At 40.0% G+C, this 16,083-nt stretch overlaps 1 protein-coding gene across 8 annotated transcripts in view; it reads right to left on the bottom strand.

The window, feature by feature from the left end:
• Positions 1–5,825: 5,825 nt before the first annotated feature.
• The window catches only part of usp48 (ubiquitin specific peptidase 48), a 95,497-nt gene continuing 85,239 nt past the window's right edge, over positions 5,826–16,083 (bottom strand). For all 8 annotated transcript variants that reach the window (XM_033047950.1, XM_033047952.1, XM_033047957.1 and 5 more), the window contains exons 22-27: positions 15,403–15,507; positions 13,741–13,902; positions 12,051–12,176; positions 8,342–8,390; positions 7,908–7,934; positions 5,826–6,815 (exon numbers count right to left, since the gene is read on the bottom strand). In XM_033047950.1, the coding sequence (XP_032903841.1) occupies positions 6,793–6,815; positions 7,908–7,934; positions 8,342–8,390; positions 12,051–12,176; positions 13,741–13,902; positions 15,403–15,507 (492 nt within the window). In that variant the 3' untranslated portion in view covers positions 5,826–6,792. The remainder of the gene's footprint in view (positions 6,816–7,907; positions 7,935–8,341; positions 8,391–12,050; positions 12,177–13,740; positions 13,903–15,402; positions 15,508–16,083) is intronic.

Here is a 16,083-nt window from a genome sequence, read left to right as displayed (position 1 = left end):
TGAAGAAGGGTCTCGACCCGAAACGTCACCCATTCCTTCTCTCCAGAGATGCAGCCTGTCCCGCGGAGTCACTCCAGCATTTTGTGTCTATCTTCGAAGGAACTGCGGATGCTGGTTTAAACCGAAGATGGGACACAAAATGCTGGACAGGCAGCATCTCCAGAGAGAAGGAATGGGTGACGCTTCGGGTCGAGACCCTTCTTCATTTCTTCTCTATTTATGCTGTGCAGGTGGATCTACATATTAGCGTATGAAGAAAGACAAAAAAACCAGACAGTGCTGGAAACACCCAGCAGGTCAGGCAACATGCAGCAGCCGTGGTGAATGTACTAAGTTGTTCAGCAAGAAAACTATCTTCAGCCCACCACGTCTATGCCAATCTTTTTACCCATTTACACTAATCTCATTTGCCCTCATTAGGACTGAACCTTCTGTTTCATTGCTTGTTAAGTGTCCATCTAAAGGCATGTGAGGAGGGCGAATGGTGCCAGGGAACACCTAAAAAATGGTGGGGTACTAAGGTACCCATCGGAAATTATGTTGCAGGACACACCTTTTAGGCAATTGGGACTTACGGGCATACCTATTGTTAGTTGACTGCAGTCGAACTGGTAGATTAAGTGGTGGGCAAGGTACTTTCTTATATTAACTAAGGGGATATATTAGAACTAAGAACATGACAGTTATAACTCCACACCAGATTAGTTTGGCAACAACTAGACTACTATGTACAATTCTCGTCAATGTATTCTAAGGAGCATATGATAAAAACTAGAGAAGGTATAGGGAATATGTATGAGAAAGTAGCCAGGACAGGAGAATTTTAGCTAGTCTGGGGTGTGTTATTTGAAATTATTGCAATGAAGTGTATACAATTGTCAGGGGTTTTACAGCCAGTCCAGATTCAAAGTACTTTCTTGCTTGTATTCTTCACCGTTGCGAGCCTGTATAACTGCCTCTTAAACTCGGCTATAGTGTCTGCTTCCACTACATCCACTGGCAGCACGTTGCAGGCACCTACAACGATTTAACAATATTTTGCCCTGCACGCCTTCTTTAAATTTTCCCTTTCCTCACCTTAAAGCTATGCCTGCTGGCATTTGACATTTCTGCCCTGGGAAAAAGACTCTGACTGTCTACTCTATCTAGTCATAGAGCGTGGAAAAAAGCCTCAGCCAACCTACCCAACATGTCCCATCCACACTAGTCCCACCTGCCTGTGTTTGGTCCATATCTCTCTAAACCTATCTTATCCATGTACCTGTCTAAACGTTTCTTAAAACATTGCCTCATAATTTTATTAACTTCCATCAGGTTTCCCCTCAGCCTCTGATGCTTCAAAGAAAACACGACAAGTTTGTCCAATTTCTCCTTGTAGCTAATACACTCCAATCCAAGTAACATCCCGGTTAATCCTCTCCCAAAGACCATTGCAAACCATACTCCAAATGTTTTATAAAGGTGCAACATGACTTCCTGATTCTTTTACTCACTGATGAAGGCAAACCTTCTTTACCACGTTGTCACCCGTTTTTGCCACATTCAGGGAGCTATGGACTTGCACCCCAAGATATAGCTATACATCAATACTCTGTAGTCTGCTGCTATTTACTGTCAACTTTGCCCTTACATTAGACCTTCCAAAGAACACCTCAGACGTGCAGATTAAATTTCATCTGTCATTTCTCTGCCCATATTTGCAACTGATCTATAACCTGCTCTATCCTTTGACAACCTTCTTCACTACCCATTGCTCCAAGTTTTGAGTCATCTGCAAACTTACTATTCTGCCCAACTAATACCATGGGTGAATTGGGGGAAGTGTGCTAGCATAAAGACTGGTTATCAACCCAGAAGACAGACAGCTGGTTGCAACAACATTAACTAGTGGAATTCTCCAAAGATCAGTTTTGCTTCTTCAATTATTTGCTACTTACACTAATGATCTGGCAGAGGGAAGCATAGTGAAAAGTATCCAAGTAACACAAAAATAGGGCATGTTAAAATGAGGATATTGAATTCTGCAACATCATATAGATAATGAGTAGGCAAAAACTTGTCAAATCAGGGAAATATGTTATGTAAGAGGAAGCTAAAGACAAACTATCAACTAATGGAGGAAGATTACAGATAAGTACAGAGTGATTTAGGGGTTCTTGTGCAAGAATTGCAGAAATTAAGTAGGTAGGTGTAACAAGTAGTTAGGAAGGCAATTGGCCTTTATTGCAAGAAGGTTGGAGTTTAAAAGAATAGGGAAATGATGACAATTTTAAAGGATGTGTGAGGAATGCCAAGTACAGTTTTGGTCACCTTAAGAAAGAATATAGTAACATTGGAGATAGTCCAAATGAGTCACCAGGTTAATTACTAAGGAGGGGGAGGGGGAGGGGGGTGGGGATGCTCTATAAATAGTAGCAAAATCTATTAGATATATATTCTTTGGAGTTGAAGAGATCTGAAGGGGACAATAGAGGGTACATGTCAAGATGACTCCACCTGTGGAAGAACTTGAACAAGGGGACATAAGATAAAAGTGGCTGATCATTTAAAGCTGAGATGATTTGGAACAACTTCTCATAGGGATGGGATGGGCAACCACCGGCACACTAGTTCTATCCTACACACTAGAGACAATTTACAGAAGCCAATTAACCTACAAACCTGTACGTCTTTTGAATGTGCTGCCCTTTCGATACCCATCTTTGATAAACACAAAAGGGCAGGCTTCAGTGAGCATAGCACAAGAACAGCTTGATCCACTGTGGAATAAAACAAGTCTAAGGCGTTTCCATGGTGGGGGCGATTTCTCCAGGGATGCAAATTGTTGTTCATGCTTAGGTAATTAAAAAAAAAAAAATTGCTTTCTGCAGGATTATTTTCAGCTCCAGTGCTCCACTGTGAAGGGGAAAGCAATTGTAATGCATCAAGGGTGCTTCAGAGATGTGATGAATTAAAATAAACAGCATCCATCTCACCTGGGCATATAGATGCTGGAAATCTTAAAAATAAAACAGATGCAAATATACAGATCAGATGGTATTCATGGAAAGAAATCAAATCTATTTTGGGATGATGTATTGATGATGATGACATGGAATTGCAGATACTGGTTCACAAAAAAAGACAGAAAGTGCTGACATAACATATCTCCAGAGAACATGGATTCTTGGCATTTTGGGCTGAGACCTTTCTTCAAACCGATTGTGGTGGGGAAGTTCAAATTCTGGCAAGTGATAGATAGATAGAGGTGGGGGGGGGGGAGGGTTGATTGGCAGATGGTTGGACGAAGGCCAGATATGAAAAGACAAAAGCGTGCGAACAAGCTAAGGATAGAAGAGGCATGTATTGTGAGGCCAGAGGAAGTAGTTTAGGGGAAAGAGGAAAAAGGAGAAATGGATGCAAATCCAGATGGCGCACACGTAACATGGGAGGGAAAGACTCTCATTGAAATCTGGGAAATCATAACTCCAGAACATCAGTGTTCATTGACTGACTATAATTAATAATTCAGCTTACCAGTACAAACGTTTCATTTAATGCTGCAATACCATGGTGTTTACAGAAATGTCCACCAGGGAGGAGTGGTAGAGGTGCTGCCTCACAGCACTAGAGTCCTGGATTCGATCCAGACTATGGGTGCTGTACAGAGTTTGTACGTTCTGCCCATGACCACGTGGGTTTTCCCCAGGTGCTCTGGTTTCATCCCACACTCCAAAGGTATACAGTTTTGTGGGTTAATTGGCTTCTGTAAAAATTGTAAATTGTTTCTAGTGTGTAGTGTGTGCCAGTGTATGGGGATCGCTGGTCGGAGCGGACTCAGTGGGCGAAAAAGTCTGTTTTCGCACAATCTCTATATTAAACACAACAAGATCGCAGGGCCTAAGATGCTATATTCTGAACATAGACTGAACATCCTGAACAAAGTGGACATAAAGTGAAAGACTTTTCACCGTTATTTCTATTACAGCTTTAGGAATACCACAGAATGGTCATAAAGTATAAAAATAAAAGAAAAACTCCCAGCTGAAGGCATCATACAAGGAATGAAATAAAAGGTAACCTGAACACAACCTCACAGTGGAGTCTGAAGAAGGGTCTCGACCCGAAACGTTGCCTATTTCCTTTGCTCCATAGTTGCTGCCTCTCCCGCTGAGTTTCTCCAGCATTTTTGACTACCTTCGAATTTCCAGCATCTGCAGTTCCTTCTTGAACACAACCTCTTACTGTTGCTTTGATGAATGCATGATGTTCATAAGTGAATGAATGAATGATACTTTATTATCACATGTGACATGCCAGAGTGAGATTCTTTGTTTTGTAGACACAGGTATGCAAACAGTCGCCAGAGGGAACGGGTCACAGATGTATCGCGAGAAGACTGTAGTGGTAAAGTTTCTAGTTTGGAGAGGAGAACTGGTTAGAAATTAGACCACACCCAGACTTGGAAATAAAGAACTAGATTCCTCTAGCACCAGCAATTAGTTTGTGCCAGAATTCTTCCCGTTGAATATTCTGCAACTACGTTAAATAAATGGTCAAGGTGATAATACTGCTTCTGATCAGGAATGGGGAACACGATAATAAACTATCGCTGAGGAATTTACATGACTGGAGCAAAGGCCCCACTGTCATCGTAGACATGGCAACGGGAAGGGGAAAAAAATACCACCAGAATGAAATAGGTTGGAGAGAAGGTTTCTTGGTTACCTTGACTTGTCCACTGAAAATGCTTCAAACTTTAGCATTTTTCCTATTGAAGATGTTGAATCATCCATCAATCAATTCCCAAGACACCCACCTTTGTTTATTGAATGTTCTAGGATTTTCTGCCCTTATTCCAACTACAGCATCGACGCAAACCCCACCACAGCCCTTCCCTGGCATCACATACAATCGTGTAAATTCTGCAACGACTAGCTTTACCTACCAGGTTTGACAAACTACTATTCAGTAAAACTGCTGCTGGATTAGGGAAATCATGCATTTAACCTCAGAATGAAGATTAGAGTTTGACTGTTCCATGGTATTTCAAGTTGCACACCAAAACCAGACGGTGAGTGGTGGACATTTAACAGCATCTGTAAGACCTCCATGGTTTACTGAGATGACATAGTAAGAAAAAGGAAACTGCATTGTAATTTTTTTTTAGAACATTTTGAAGCAAAACTTACTTTAAACATGGATAGGTGACCTTTCAGGTCAGGGGGCTTCTTTGGACTGGCAGTTTTGTAGGGAAAAAGAATCCCAACTCAACAAGTCACTAATCCATGGTGGACTGCACCACTTTGTGGTCTTTTTTGTAAACCAGCACGTGCAATTTCTTACTTCTACTCTATGTTCTTACTTTAAACATGCTGCGCTCTCCTGCTGGCCTATTCATTTGATCCAGAGGTGTCAACTACAAATAAGATGCCTTGTAAGAGGATGGATGAATATGAAAGCAAAAATATGAGATTTTATACAAATTACTCCACATCAATTTCAACTAAAGTTGACAACCACTCACTTACAAGGCAAATCATTACAATTTTCATTATTCGGATATTAACAGAAAAAAATGGGATATTATCAGAAAACAAAATTGGGATATAAGAGGTTAGTATGTTCTGTAGACAGAAGGGGAACAGTCTGCAGGTGCTGTCCACAAATAAGTCTCTGCATGCTTGTTCCAGTAATATCACAATTGACAAACTTCAATGGCATTTTACAATGTGAAATCAATTTAGGATATCAGATATTTACTCATCATTGTCAATGTTGTAACATTCAGATGGATCTGAATATTCAGTGCCTTCAGGCCCGACCTGAACAAAAACTAAATCACATTTTCTGTAACCATCTGTTCATTTATTTAGTACAGTAAAGCAATATAACAATTCTAGTGGATTTGTCATTCTTACCACAGCATTTCTACAACAAACGCAATTTGCACAACCCTTTTAACAGGATTTGGAAAAAACTATTGTAGCACACTTTCAATTCCTTTTCAAGCAAAAGGTTGTATCAAAAGAAAACAAAACAGTAAAATGTATTAAATCAGGAAGCTTTGCATTTATTTACAGCACTTCAGTGGTCCTAGTACAATATTATTTGAACACGTTAGGAGACATTACTTATGTAATAATTCAGGCAACTATTTCACTGTGTATGCAGCTTAAGTTGCAAAGAACAACCCAACTTGGGGAACTCTTTCATACTTGTAGAATATTAAATCTATTCATTTTGTTCTTGCATATTACACATTCTGAAATGCAGCTCTGATGTGTTAATCTTTATTAAACAAATTAACTCAATATTACACAATTTTAAGGTCAATTTGGTGTGTCGTTCTAAGCAGAAATCAACTGTGTGGTGGGATCACACAGAAAATTTATTACCTGTCTAGTGGCCAATAACAATTTACCAACAGTTACGAGTGCCCATGGAGGGAACTTTACTTCAAGCTGCTTGGATAGATTAGCCATCATGAAACCACTTTTGCTTCAAACACATTTTTAGACAGTGAATTGAGGAGAATATTTTCCCCCTAATATAAGTCAATTATCTGGTCACCATCATATGCCAAGGCAGCATGGAAAGGGGATTTTTTTCCTCCATTGTTCTTGAGCCACGTATTAGACACTGCTCTTTGCAAGAGTTGCAAGCAAACTTAGACTGGTCATTTCTTTTTAAAAGTATAAACCAAGTCAGTGTGCATCCTTGTATGCCTGGTGCAATGTCAGAGTGATTTTACCCCCGTGCATCTTCCTACTGCACAACGTCCACCCAGCTGTCTACAGCAGGTCTATCACTTCAGTGGCCCAATAGACCAGTACCTGCAACAAGAACCATGCAGCAGTTTAAGGTGTCGTTCTGAGCAGTCAAATAATGTTATTAGCAGTCAAGTGATTGTTTACAATATAGAACATAGAACAGGACAGCACAGGGATGAGCCCTATGGCCCCCAATGTTTGTGCCGAACTTGATGCCTTGCTGAACTTACCTCATCTGCCTACACATGATCCATTTCACTCTATTACCTGTGCTTCCATGTGCCCATCTAAAAGCCTCTTAAACACCACTATCGTATCTGCCTCCACCACCACCCCTGACAATGCCTTCAGGCCCCCACTACCATCTGTGTAAAAATAAAACTTGCCCCGCACATCTCCATTACATTTTCCCCTCTCACCGTATAGCTATGCCCTTTAGTATTGGACATTTACACCCTGGGAGAAAGGTTTTGACTGTCTACCCTATCTATGTCTCTCGGAAGTCTCCCTTCAACCTCTGACATTCCATAGAATACAATCCAATTCTATCCAACCTCTCCCTGTCCCTGAAATCCTCTAATCCAGGCTGCACTTCCACATCTTTCCTGTATTGGGCAACCAGAACTGCACGCAATACCCCCAATGCAGATTAACCACAGTCCAATAGACCTGCATCATAACTTCCTGACTCTTACATTCAATGACCCTAGCAATGAAGGCAAGCATACCATATGCCTTCTTTACCACTATCTACTTGTGTTGCCACCTTTAGTGAGTTTTGAACTTGCACTCCAAGATCCCTCTGTTAAGGGTCATGCCATTAACTGTAAACTCTCTCCTTACATTCAAGTATAATCCTCTATATCTTACCAACAAAAATAACAAACCAAGCAACATCCAAAACATCCAAAATTGCTGTAGCATTACTGACAGCTGGCAAGATAATCACATGCATCTCAATCTGGACATATTATTAATACCAATGCTTGAGCTAACAATTCAGATTAAAAAAAGAAATATTGGGGTATGGACATTTGCCATATTATTAACATTTGGGGACATTATGTACCCACAGACCGGACAGATAAATTCCAAAAGAGATTCATTTATACTGTTGAGCCACAAATTTTTCAACATTTAAAAAGAAAATCTCACCTTTAAAACCCTCTTCAGGCATACACACTGAAAAAAAAAGTTGCAATGTTAATTAAGAGCTATCAAAAAACATTACAAATCAGCACAGTAAACTAGATTTATAAAATAAAAAATTGTTAACTATAAAATAATTCATATTTTATTCATTAAATTCAAGGAATTAAAATGACAATGTTATGGATTATAATCCTCTATTGAAATTACCATTACTCACTTTGTACTACAATTAAGTTGAATAGTCAGAGTCAGAGTGTATAGCATGGAAACAGGCCCTTCGGCCAAACTTGCCCACACCGACCTACATGTCCCATCTACACGTTCCACCTGCCTGCATTTGGCCCATATCCCTCTAAACCTGTACGATCCATGTACCTGTCTAAATGCTTCTTGAATTGACAAGTGACATTGATGAATCTACAAATAAAATCTCGTACCTTGCATTATATCGTCCATTGCTGTATAATCAGCAATTGGTTCATCAGCCTTAAGTACAGAAGATAATGAAATTAGAATATTTGCATACACTTGCACCTTAGCTCAGTAACATTTTTATGATCAGTCAAATGTCTTTAAATTAAATCTCCACCCTTGGCATTTATTGTGTTTTTCACATGGACTTGAAAACAATGATTAAACAATTTAAATGACAGCACAAAAAAGCAGGATAAATTTATGTTGAAATACTGACCGAGAATAGAAAATAAAATTGTTGGCAAGTTGGAATTACCTGGGTTATGGGTGTACTCCTGATATAGCATGAAATTTACAAACACTTAAAAGACTGGGATAAACAGAATATCAACATAGATAATTATAAAGGCTAATTATTTTTTGTTGTTACAAAAATCAAAGCTTTTTAAAGCGGGCCACTGGTTTGCAGGCAAACCGATTAAGAGAAATGTTGTGAAATTTATGGCACAAACATTTTAAGATAATGCAGCTACATCAAGCGAGAATGAAAAGAATACAGTGCCTTCCATAATGTTTGGGACAAAGACCCATCGTATGTTTATTTGCCTCTGTACTCCACAATTTGAGATTTGTAATAGAAAAAAAATCACATGTGGTTATCAGATTTTAATATAGGCCATTTAAATGCATTTAGGTTTCACCATGTAGAAATTACAGCAGTGTTTATACATAGTCCCCCCCCCCATTCAGGGCACCAAATTGTTTGGGACACAGCAATGTCATGTAAGTGAAAGTAGTTATGTTTGGTATTTTGTTGCATATCCTTTGCATGCAATGACTGCTTAAAGTCAGCGATTCATGGACATCACCAGTTGCTGGGTGTCTTCTCTGGTGATGCTCTGCCAGGCCTGTATTGCAGCCATTTTTAGCTTATGCTTGTTTTGGGGGCTAGTCCCCCTCAGTTTTCGCTTCAGCATATAAAAGGCATGCTCAATTGGGTTCAGATCGGGTGATTGACTTGGCCACTTAAGAATTTACCATTTTTTAGCTTTGAAAAACTCCTTTGTTGCTTTCGCAGTATGTTTGGGATCATTGTCTTGCTGTAGAATGAACCGCGGGACAATGAGTTTTGAGGCATTTGTTTGAACTTGAGCAGATGGGATGTGTCCACACACTTCAGAATTCATTATGCTACTACCATCAGCAGTTGTATCATCAATGAAGATAAGTGAGCCAGTACCTTCAGCAACCATACATGCCCAGGCCATAACACCCCCACCACTGTGTTTCACACATGTGGTGGTATGCTTTGGATCTTGGGCCGTTCCTTCTCTCCTCCATACTTTGCTCTTGCCATCACTCTGATATAAGTTAATCTTAGTCTCATCTCTCCACAAGACCTTTTTCCAGAACTGTGGTTGCTCTTTTAAGTACTTATTGGCAAACTGTAACCTGGCCATCCTATTTTTGCGGCTAACCAGTGGTTTGCATCTTGCAGTGTAGCCTCTGTATTTCTGTTCATGAAGTCTTTTGTGGACAGTGGTCATTGACAAATCCACACCTGACTCCTGAAGAGTGTTTCTGATCTGGCAGACAGGTGTTTGGGGATTTTTCTTTATTATAGAGATAATTCTTCTGTCATCAGCTGTGGAGGTCTTCCTTGGTCTGCCAGTCCCTTTGCGATTGGTAAGCTCCCCAGTGCTTTCTTCTTAATGATGTTCCAAACAGTTGATTTTGGTAAGCCTAAGGTTTCTCAGACTCATAATGGCTTCTTTGACTTTCATTGGCACAACTTTGGTCCTCATGTTGATAAACAGCAATAAAAGTTTCCAAATGTGATGGAAAGACTAGAGGAAAGACTAGGTGCTGAGAGCTCTCTTATACCTGCATTAAGGAGGTAATTAAACACACCTGAGCAATTACAAACGCCCATGAAGCCATGTGTCCCAAACATTATGGTGCCCTAAAATGGGGGGGGGGGGACTATGTATAAACACAGCTGTAATCTCTACACGGTGAAACCAAAATGAATAAAAATGGCCTTCAATGAAATCTGACAATGTGCACTTTAACCACATGTGATTTTTTTCTATTACAAATCTCAAATGTGTGTAGTATAGAGGCAAATAAATAAAAGATGGGTCTTTGTCCCAAACATTATGGAGGGCACTGTATGTCTGAATAAAATAAAACCAGGCCAGTGATCAGGACATATTCCAAGGGTCTATGGTAGAATTACTTGCCCTCCATTTAAAAAATCAACTTGATATACATGTTAAATTTATAAAGTAACATTTTGACGGCTATTTGAAATTGCTATCCACGTAGAATGATTTTAGAATACATTGGATACACAACTAATGGCTAATATGGGAGAAATTATGCAAATTGATTAGATGATTAGGGTGGCACAGTGGTGCAAACTGGTAGAGCTGCTGCTACATAGTACCAGACACCTAGTTTTGACCCTGGCCTTGGGTGCTTTCTGTGTGGACTTTGCATGTTCTCCCTGTGACCACGCGGGTTTGCTCCGATTTTCTCAGACATCCCAAAGACATGGGTTAAATGGCCTCTGTAAATTGCCCCCATGTGTGGGAAGTGAATGAGAAAGTGGGATAACGTAGAACTCATGTGAACCATTAATCAAAGGTCAGCATGGACTCCATGGGCCAAAGGGCCGAATTCCATGCTGTTCTTCAAACTAAAAACTAATACGATTGAAAAATCAGCATAATTTTATAAAAATTATGTTCACTATTAGACCTCCAGTGATTTCAACCTAAAGTAATTTGGATAGGCTATAGACAGTACAGATGAGCAAGAACATCTCATCATACATTGTTCATCTTAAACAAAAGCCGAGATCAGATGGACAGAATGCTGCCCGACAATAAGAAATTACAAGGTTAATTAATACAAAGTAAAGTCAATGACTCCATTAAAATGTGCATAGTTCCTTGAAGGTGGAATCTCATATAGATAGGGTGGTAAAGAAAGCTTTTGGTATGCTAGCCTTTATAAATCAGAGCATTGAGTACAGAAGCTGGGATGTAATGTTAAAATTGTACAAGGCATTGGTGAGACCAAATCTGGAGTATGGTGTACAATTTTGGTCGCCCAATTATAGGAAGGATGTCAACAAAATAGAGAGAGTACAGAGGAGATTTACTAGAATGTTGCCTGGGTTTCAACAACTAAGTTACAGAGAAAGGTTGAATAAGTTAGGTCTTTATTCTCTGGAGCGCAGAAGGTTAAGGGGGGGACTTGATAAAGGTCTTTAAAATGATGAGAGGGATAGACAGAGTTGATGTGGACAAGCTTTTCCCTTTGAGAATAGGGAAGATTCAAACAAGAGGACATGACTTCAGAATTAAGGGACAGAAGTTTAGGGGTAACATGAGGGGGAACTTCTTTACTCAGAGAGTGGTAGCGGTGTGGAATGAGCTTCCAGTGGAAGTGGTGGAGGCAGGTTCGATGGTATCATTTAAAAATAAATTGGATAGGCATATGGATGAGAAGGGAATGGAGGGTTATGGTATGAGTGCAGGCAGGTGGGACTAAGGGAAAATAATTGTTCGGCACGGACTTGTAGGGCCGAGATGGCCTGTTTCCGTGCTGTAATTGTTATATGGTTAAAATCACCATACAACCAATAAATCATGATTTTTAAATAAACAGTAGCAGGCTGATATTAACAGTGAAAAAAAGTAACTAATGGTCAAATAAATGTACCTTTAATAGAATCACTGATTCTGGGATGACCCCCAGGTTGCCTAGTGTCGCTGTGTCATCAGTTAACATCCGTCCATCCAGTGACAAGTTCTGGTCAAACGGTGCAACAGAAAACGCGTGCATGATCTACAGAGGAAAAGTTATCGAGGCAGCTGTAAGTCAGGGATTCCTCCTGTGGACAATCTAGACAAAGTGCATTCTTAAAATAAATTATAGTTTATTTGACTACTGCTTTGGAAATTGGATTGTTATAACATTGGCACCTCCTTGATATCATTCATTGGAACATTGTTGTACATCAGTGTAATTTGTATCTGTGGTTCATTGCATGACATTAGATCCTTTATAACCATTTAAAATTGCAGATTTGCTTAATGGTCAATTTTTGTTTTCTTTAATAATTCACTACATTAATGCCATTTACTGTAATTTATAAAAAACAAATATATCTGACAAACTGAATTATTTCCAATAGACCTACCATTACTATTAACCTTAGTGCAACCAAAACAAAGCTGCACCATAATATTTTTTATATTAAGCTAAAAACAATTGAGTTTTGTTTCAGTAGATCCTCTCAATACTGCAGTATGTATAGCGTTAGGGCTCAAGAATTGCGCGGCACGGTGGCGCAGCAGTTGCTGCCTTGCAGCGTCGGAGGTCCAGAATCGATCCTGACTACGGGTGCTGTCTGTACGGAGTTTGTATATTCTCCCCATGACCATGTGGATTTTCTCGAAGATCTTCGGTTTCCTCCCACACTCCAAATACATTCAGATTTGTAGGTTAATTGGCTTGGTATAAGTGTCAATTGTCCCTAGTGGGTGTAGGATAGTGTTAATGTGCAGATACCGCTGTTCTGTGCGGACTCGGTGGGTCGAAGGGCCTGTGTCCACGCTGTATCTCTAAACTAAACTAAGTGTAGCTAAAACAATTTACCGCATCCTATATACTTGCTGTGCATGCGGGGTAGAGATAACAGGGGAAAGGTAGGTAGAGAATAGTATCAAAATAATGGATGCTTTGAATTGGAGAGCAACAGGCCTAGGACAGGCGTCTAAGTTGGCCAACTTGTAATAAGAAAAGTTTATTCTGAATATCAATCAAGGGCTCCATGTGAATTATTTTTGTCTGCAGATCTACATGCCTTTAACCTTACTGACCAGCTTCCCAAGGGTTAGCTGGTCAAGGCCTCGCTAAAGTCCACAATGTCAAGATCTACTGCACTGCTTTTTAAATCTTCTTCATCGCCCTTACAAAAAATTCACTCAAAAATGTGAGACACGATTTCCTATACACAAAGTCATGCTGAACATCTTTCATCGGTCCTCGCCTTTACAAATGTAGGCAGATACCATCTCTCAGAATATCCTCCAGTAACTTTGCCACCACTGATTTTAGCATTCACTGGGCTGCAGTTTCCTGGGTTGTCCTTAAATCGAGGTACAATATTAGCCACCATCCAGTCTTCCGATAGCTTAATCATGGCTAATGATGACACAAATATATCTGCCAGGACACTAGCAATTTCCTCCCTATCTTCCAATGTCTGCAGGATTTACACAGTTTACGTGCTTTAAGGCTTCAAGCACCTCCTCTTTTCTAAAATGGATGTGTTTCAAGGCATATTCAAGGTCAAGGAGTCACAATACCCAAAACTTTATTTAAAAGCACATTAAAATATATTTACCTGTATTTTTAACTCTTTGAGAGTTTGATTGGCTGACACAATGAGCTCCTTTTCCCCTCGAACTCTATGCCGCGTACTACGTCGAATCCCCTGTTTATAGTACGTGCTACTGCTACTGCCAATACAAGGGTGCGCCAGTTTCCGCCGCTTAGCGCCATTACTCTGAAACAGAAGTTTACAACTGTATCTCTGTATGCATTGACATAAAAGGAAAAATAAACTATTCAATTCTACGTGCATCTAATCTGCGTAGAACGGAGTGACAGTTTGTGCTTAATCAGCAAATGCCATCTCTATTTCATTCTGTGCAATTTTTTTAACCGTTGTCTACTTTGTCCAGAAGGGTCTGATATAAATTCTACATGTTCCTCTGCTTTTTGAAAAATCCTCAATTGTATGGACGGCAGCATGGCGCAGCGGTAGAGTTGCTGCCTACAGCGCATGCAGGTTCGATCTCGACGACGGGTGCTATCTGTACGGAGTTTGTACGTTCTCCCTGTGATCACGTGGGTTTTCTCCGAGATTTTCGGTTTCCACACACTCCAAAGACGAACGGGTTTGTAGGTTAATTGGCTTGGTATAAATGTCAAATTGTCCCTAGTGTGTGTAGGATAGCGTTAATGCGCAGGGATCGCTGGTCGGTACGGACTCAGTGGTCTGAAGGGTCTGTTTCCCCTCTGTATCTCTAAAACGAAATTATATTAAGATCTGATCAAAGAATATTTGAACATTAATTGGTGTTTAACGATGCTAATTGACAATACAATTGTCTGCCAGAATGAATAAAATCTCAAGGTAGTCCAATTTGTACGGAATGATGGTTACAATGAAGTCAAAACATTCTCTTAAACTGTGCCTTTAATGACCCAGCTGAATGATGTATCTTAGCTCTGCTCCTGGAGAATACTTAAACTCATTTATACAGTTCCAAATATCAAGTGTATTAATTAACCATTTTGAAATTGACACTGTACATTGTGACAGGTACATGCCATTGTATCACTGTGCATGGAAAATGGAGGGGAAGAATATGGAGAGAAATAATTTCAGAAAATTTCACATGAAAATCAAAATAAAGAAAACAAAACTTTTTGAAGGTACTTTTTCCATTAAAAATATACAGAAGGTTTGCAATAATTATCACCCCTTGTGTTGACCTGGATTGCAAAATTTAGAGGGATATGGGCCAAATGTGGGCAGGTGGGACAAATGTAGATGGGGCATCTTGGTCAGCGTGGGCAAGTTGAGCCAAAGGGCCTGATGCCATGCTGCATGACTCTGACCAGCGTACATTAGTTGAGTATCACACAACATTATGACTGTACTGTATCAGCTGAATACAAATGTACCCCATTGTGGAAATGTAATGTTTGGTCTTAAAGTGCTGATGTTAAATATCTAAGACTGCAGCTAGGCATTCCAGTTGAGACCAATCCAAGTTCTGGTTATACTGTGGGCTATATTTAAAAACAAACTCAGAGATTCTTGAAAATAACTAGGTACTGGAAATCGAAAATAAAACCTGAAAAGGCTGCATCTATGGGAAGAGCAACAGCCTCACATTTCAGGTCAATGATCTTTCATCAGAGCTGGACCCCTCAAAGATGTTTACAGTCACTTTTTCATGACACACCATTTCAAACAGAATCAATAGCATACTACCTGGTTGAAATCAGGATCCTTCTCTCCTTCCACTTTGCCTTCCTCTCGTTCTTCCTCAGCTTCAGAACCGCTCAGATTGAGCTCTGGTGCACCTTCTTTCATCACCTGAGAAATAATGCAATGATCATGTGGCATAATCATACAATAACCTCTGTTACACTTTAAAGCCAGGCCGACAATACATTTACACAAAGTGCCGGAGGAATTCAGGCATTAGTTGGGAAGGGAATAGACAAGGCAATGCTTTGGTTGGGACCCTTCTTTAGGCTCGAAACATCACCCTGTCCCTTCCCTTCCCAGATGCTGCCTGACCCATTAAGTTCCTCCAGCAATTTGTCTTTTGCTCAGGATTCCAGCACCTGCAGTTTCTTATGTCTCGGCAGAATACAATTATTCTGCTTTATAATGCAAGAACACTGGGATAGGACAGAACTGGCCAGCCTTCAAAATACATAAAGATGAGACTCGACACACCTATACTTGTTCCTGATATGTGCTGCCCTCAGCCTGAACACAATGCTCACTCAGGCAGCAGCTCTCCTACCACCACACTTCCTAACAGTAATATTCACTCACAGAAAAGAGTGTAATAATCCCTCCCATCGTATTCCTCTCAACACACAACAGGAAAAACAATACCAACACTCAAAACTGACTGCAAATCTAGCCCCTAATGAGTTT

This window comes from Amblyraja radiata, chromosome 31, assembly GCF_010909765.2.
Source record: "Amblyraja radiata isolate CabotCenter1 chromosome 31, sAmbRad1.1.pri, whole genome shotgun sequence".
Classification (NCBI taxonomy): domain Eukaryota; kingdom Metazoa; phylum Chordata; class Chondrichthyes; order Rajiformes; family Rajidae; genus Amblyraja; species Amblyraja radiata.
Note: the sequence above shows the minus strand (reverse complement) of the source record. Positions and strands in the feature narration are given on the sequence as shown.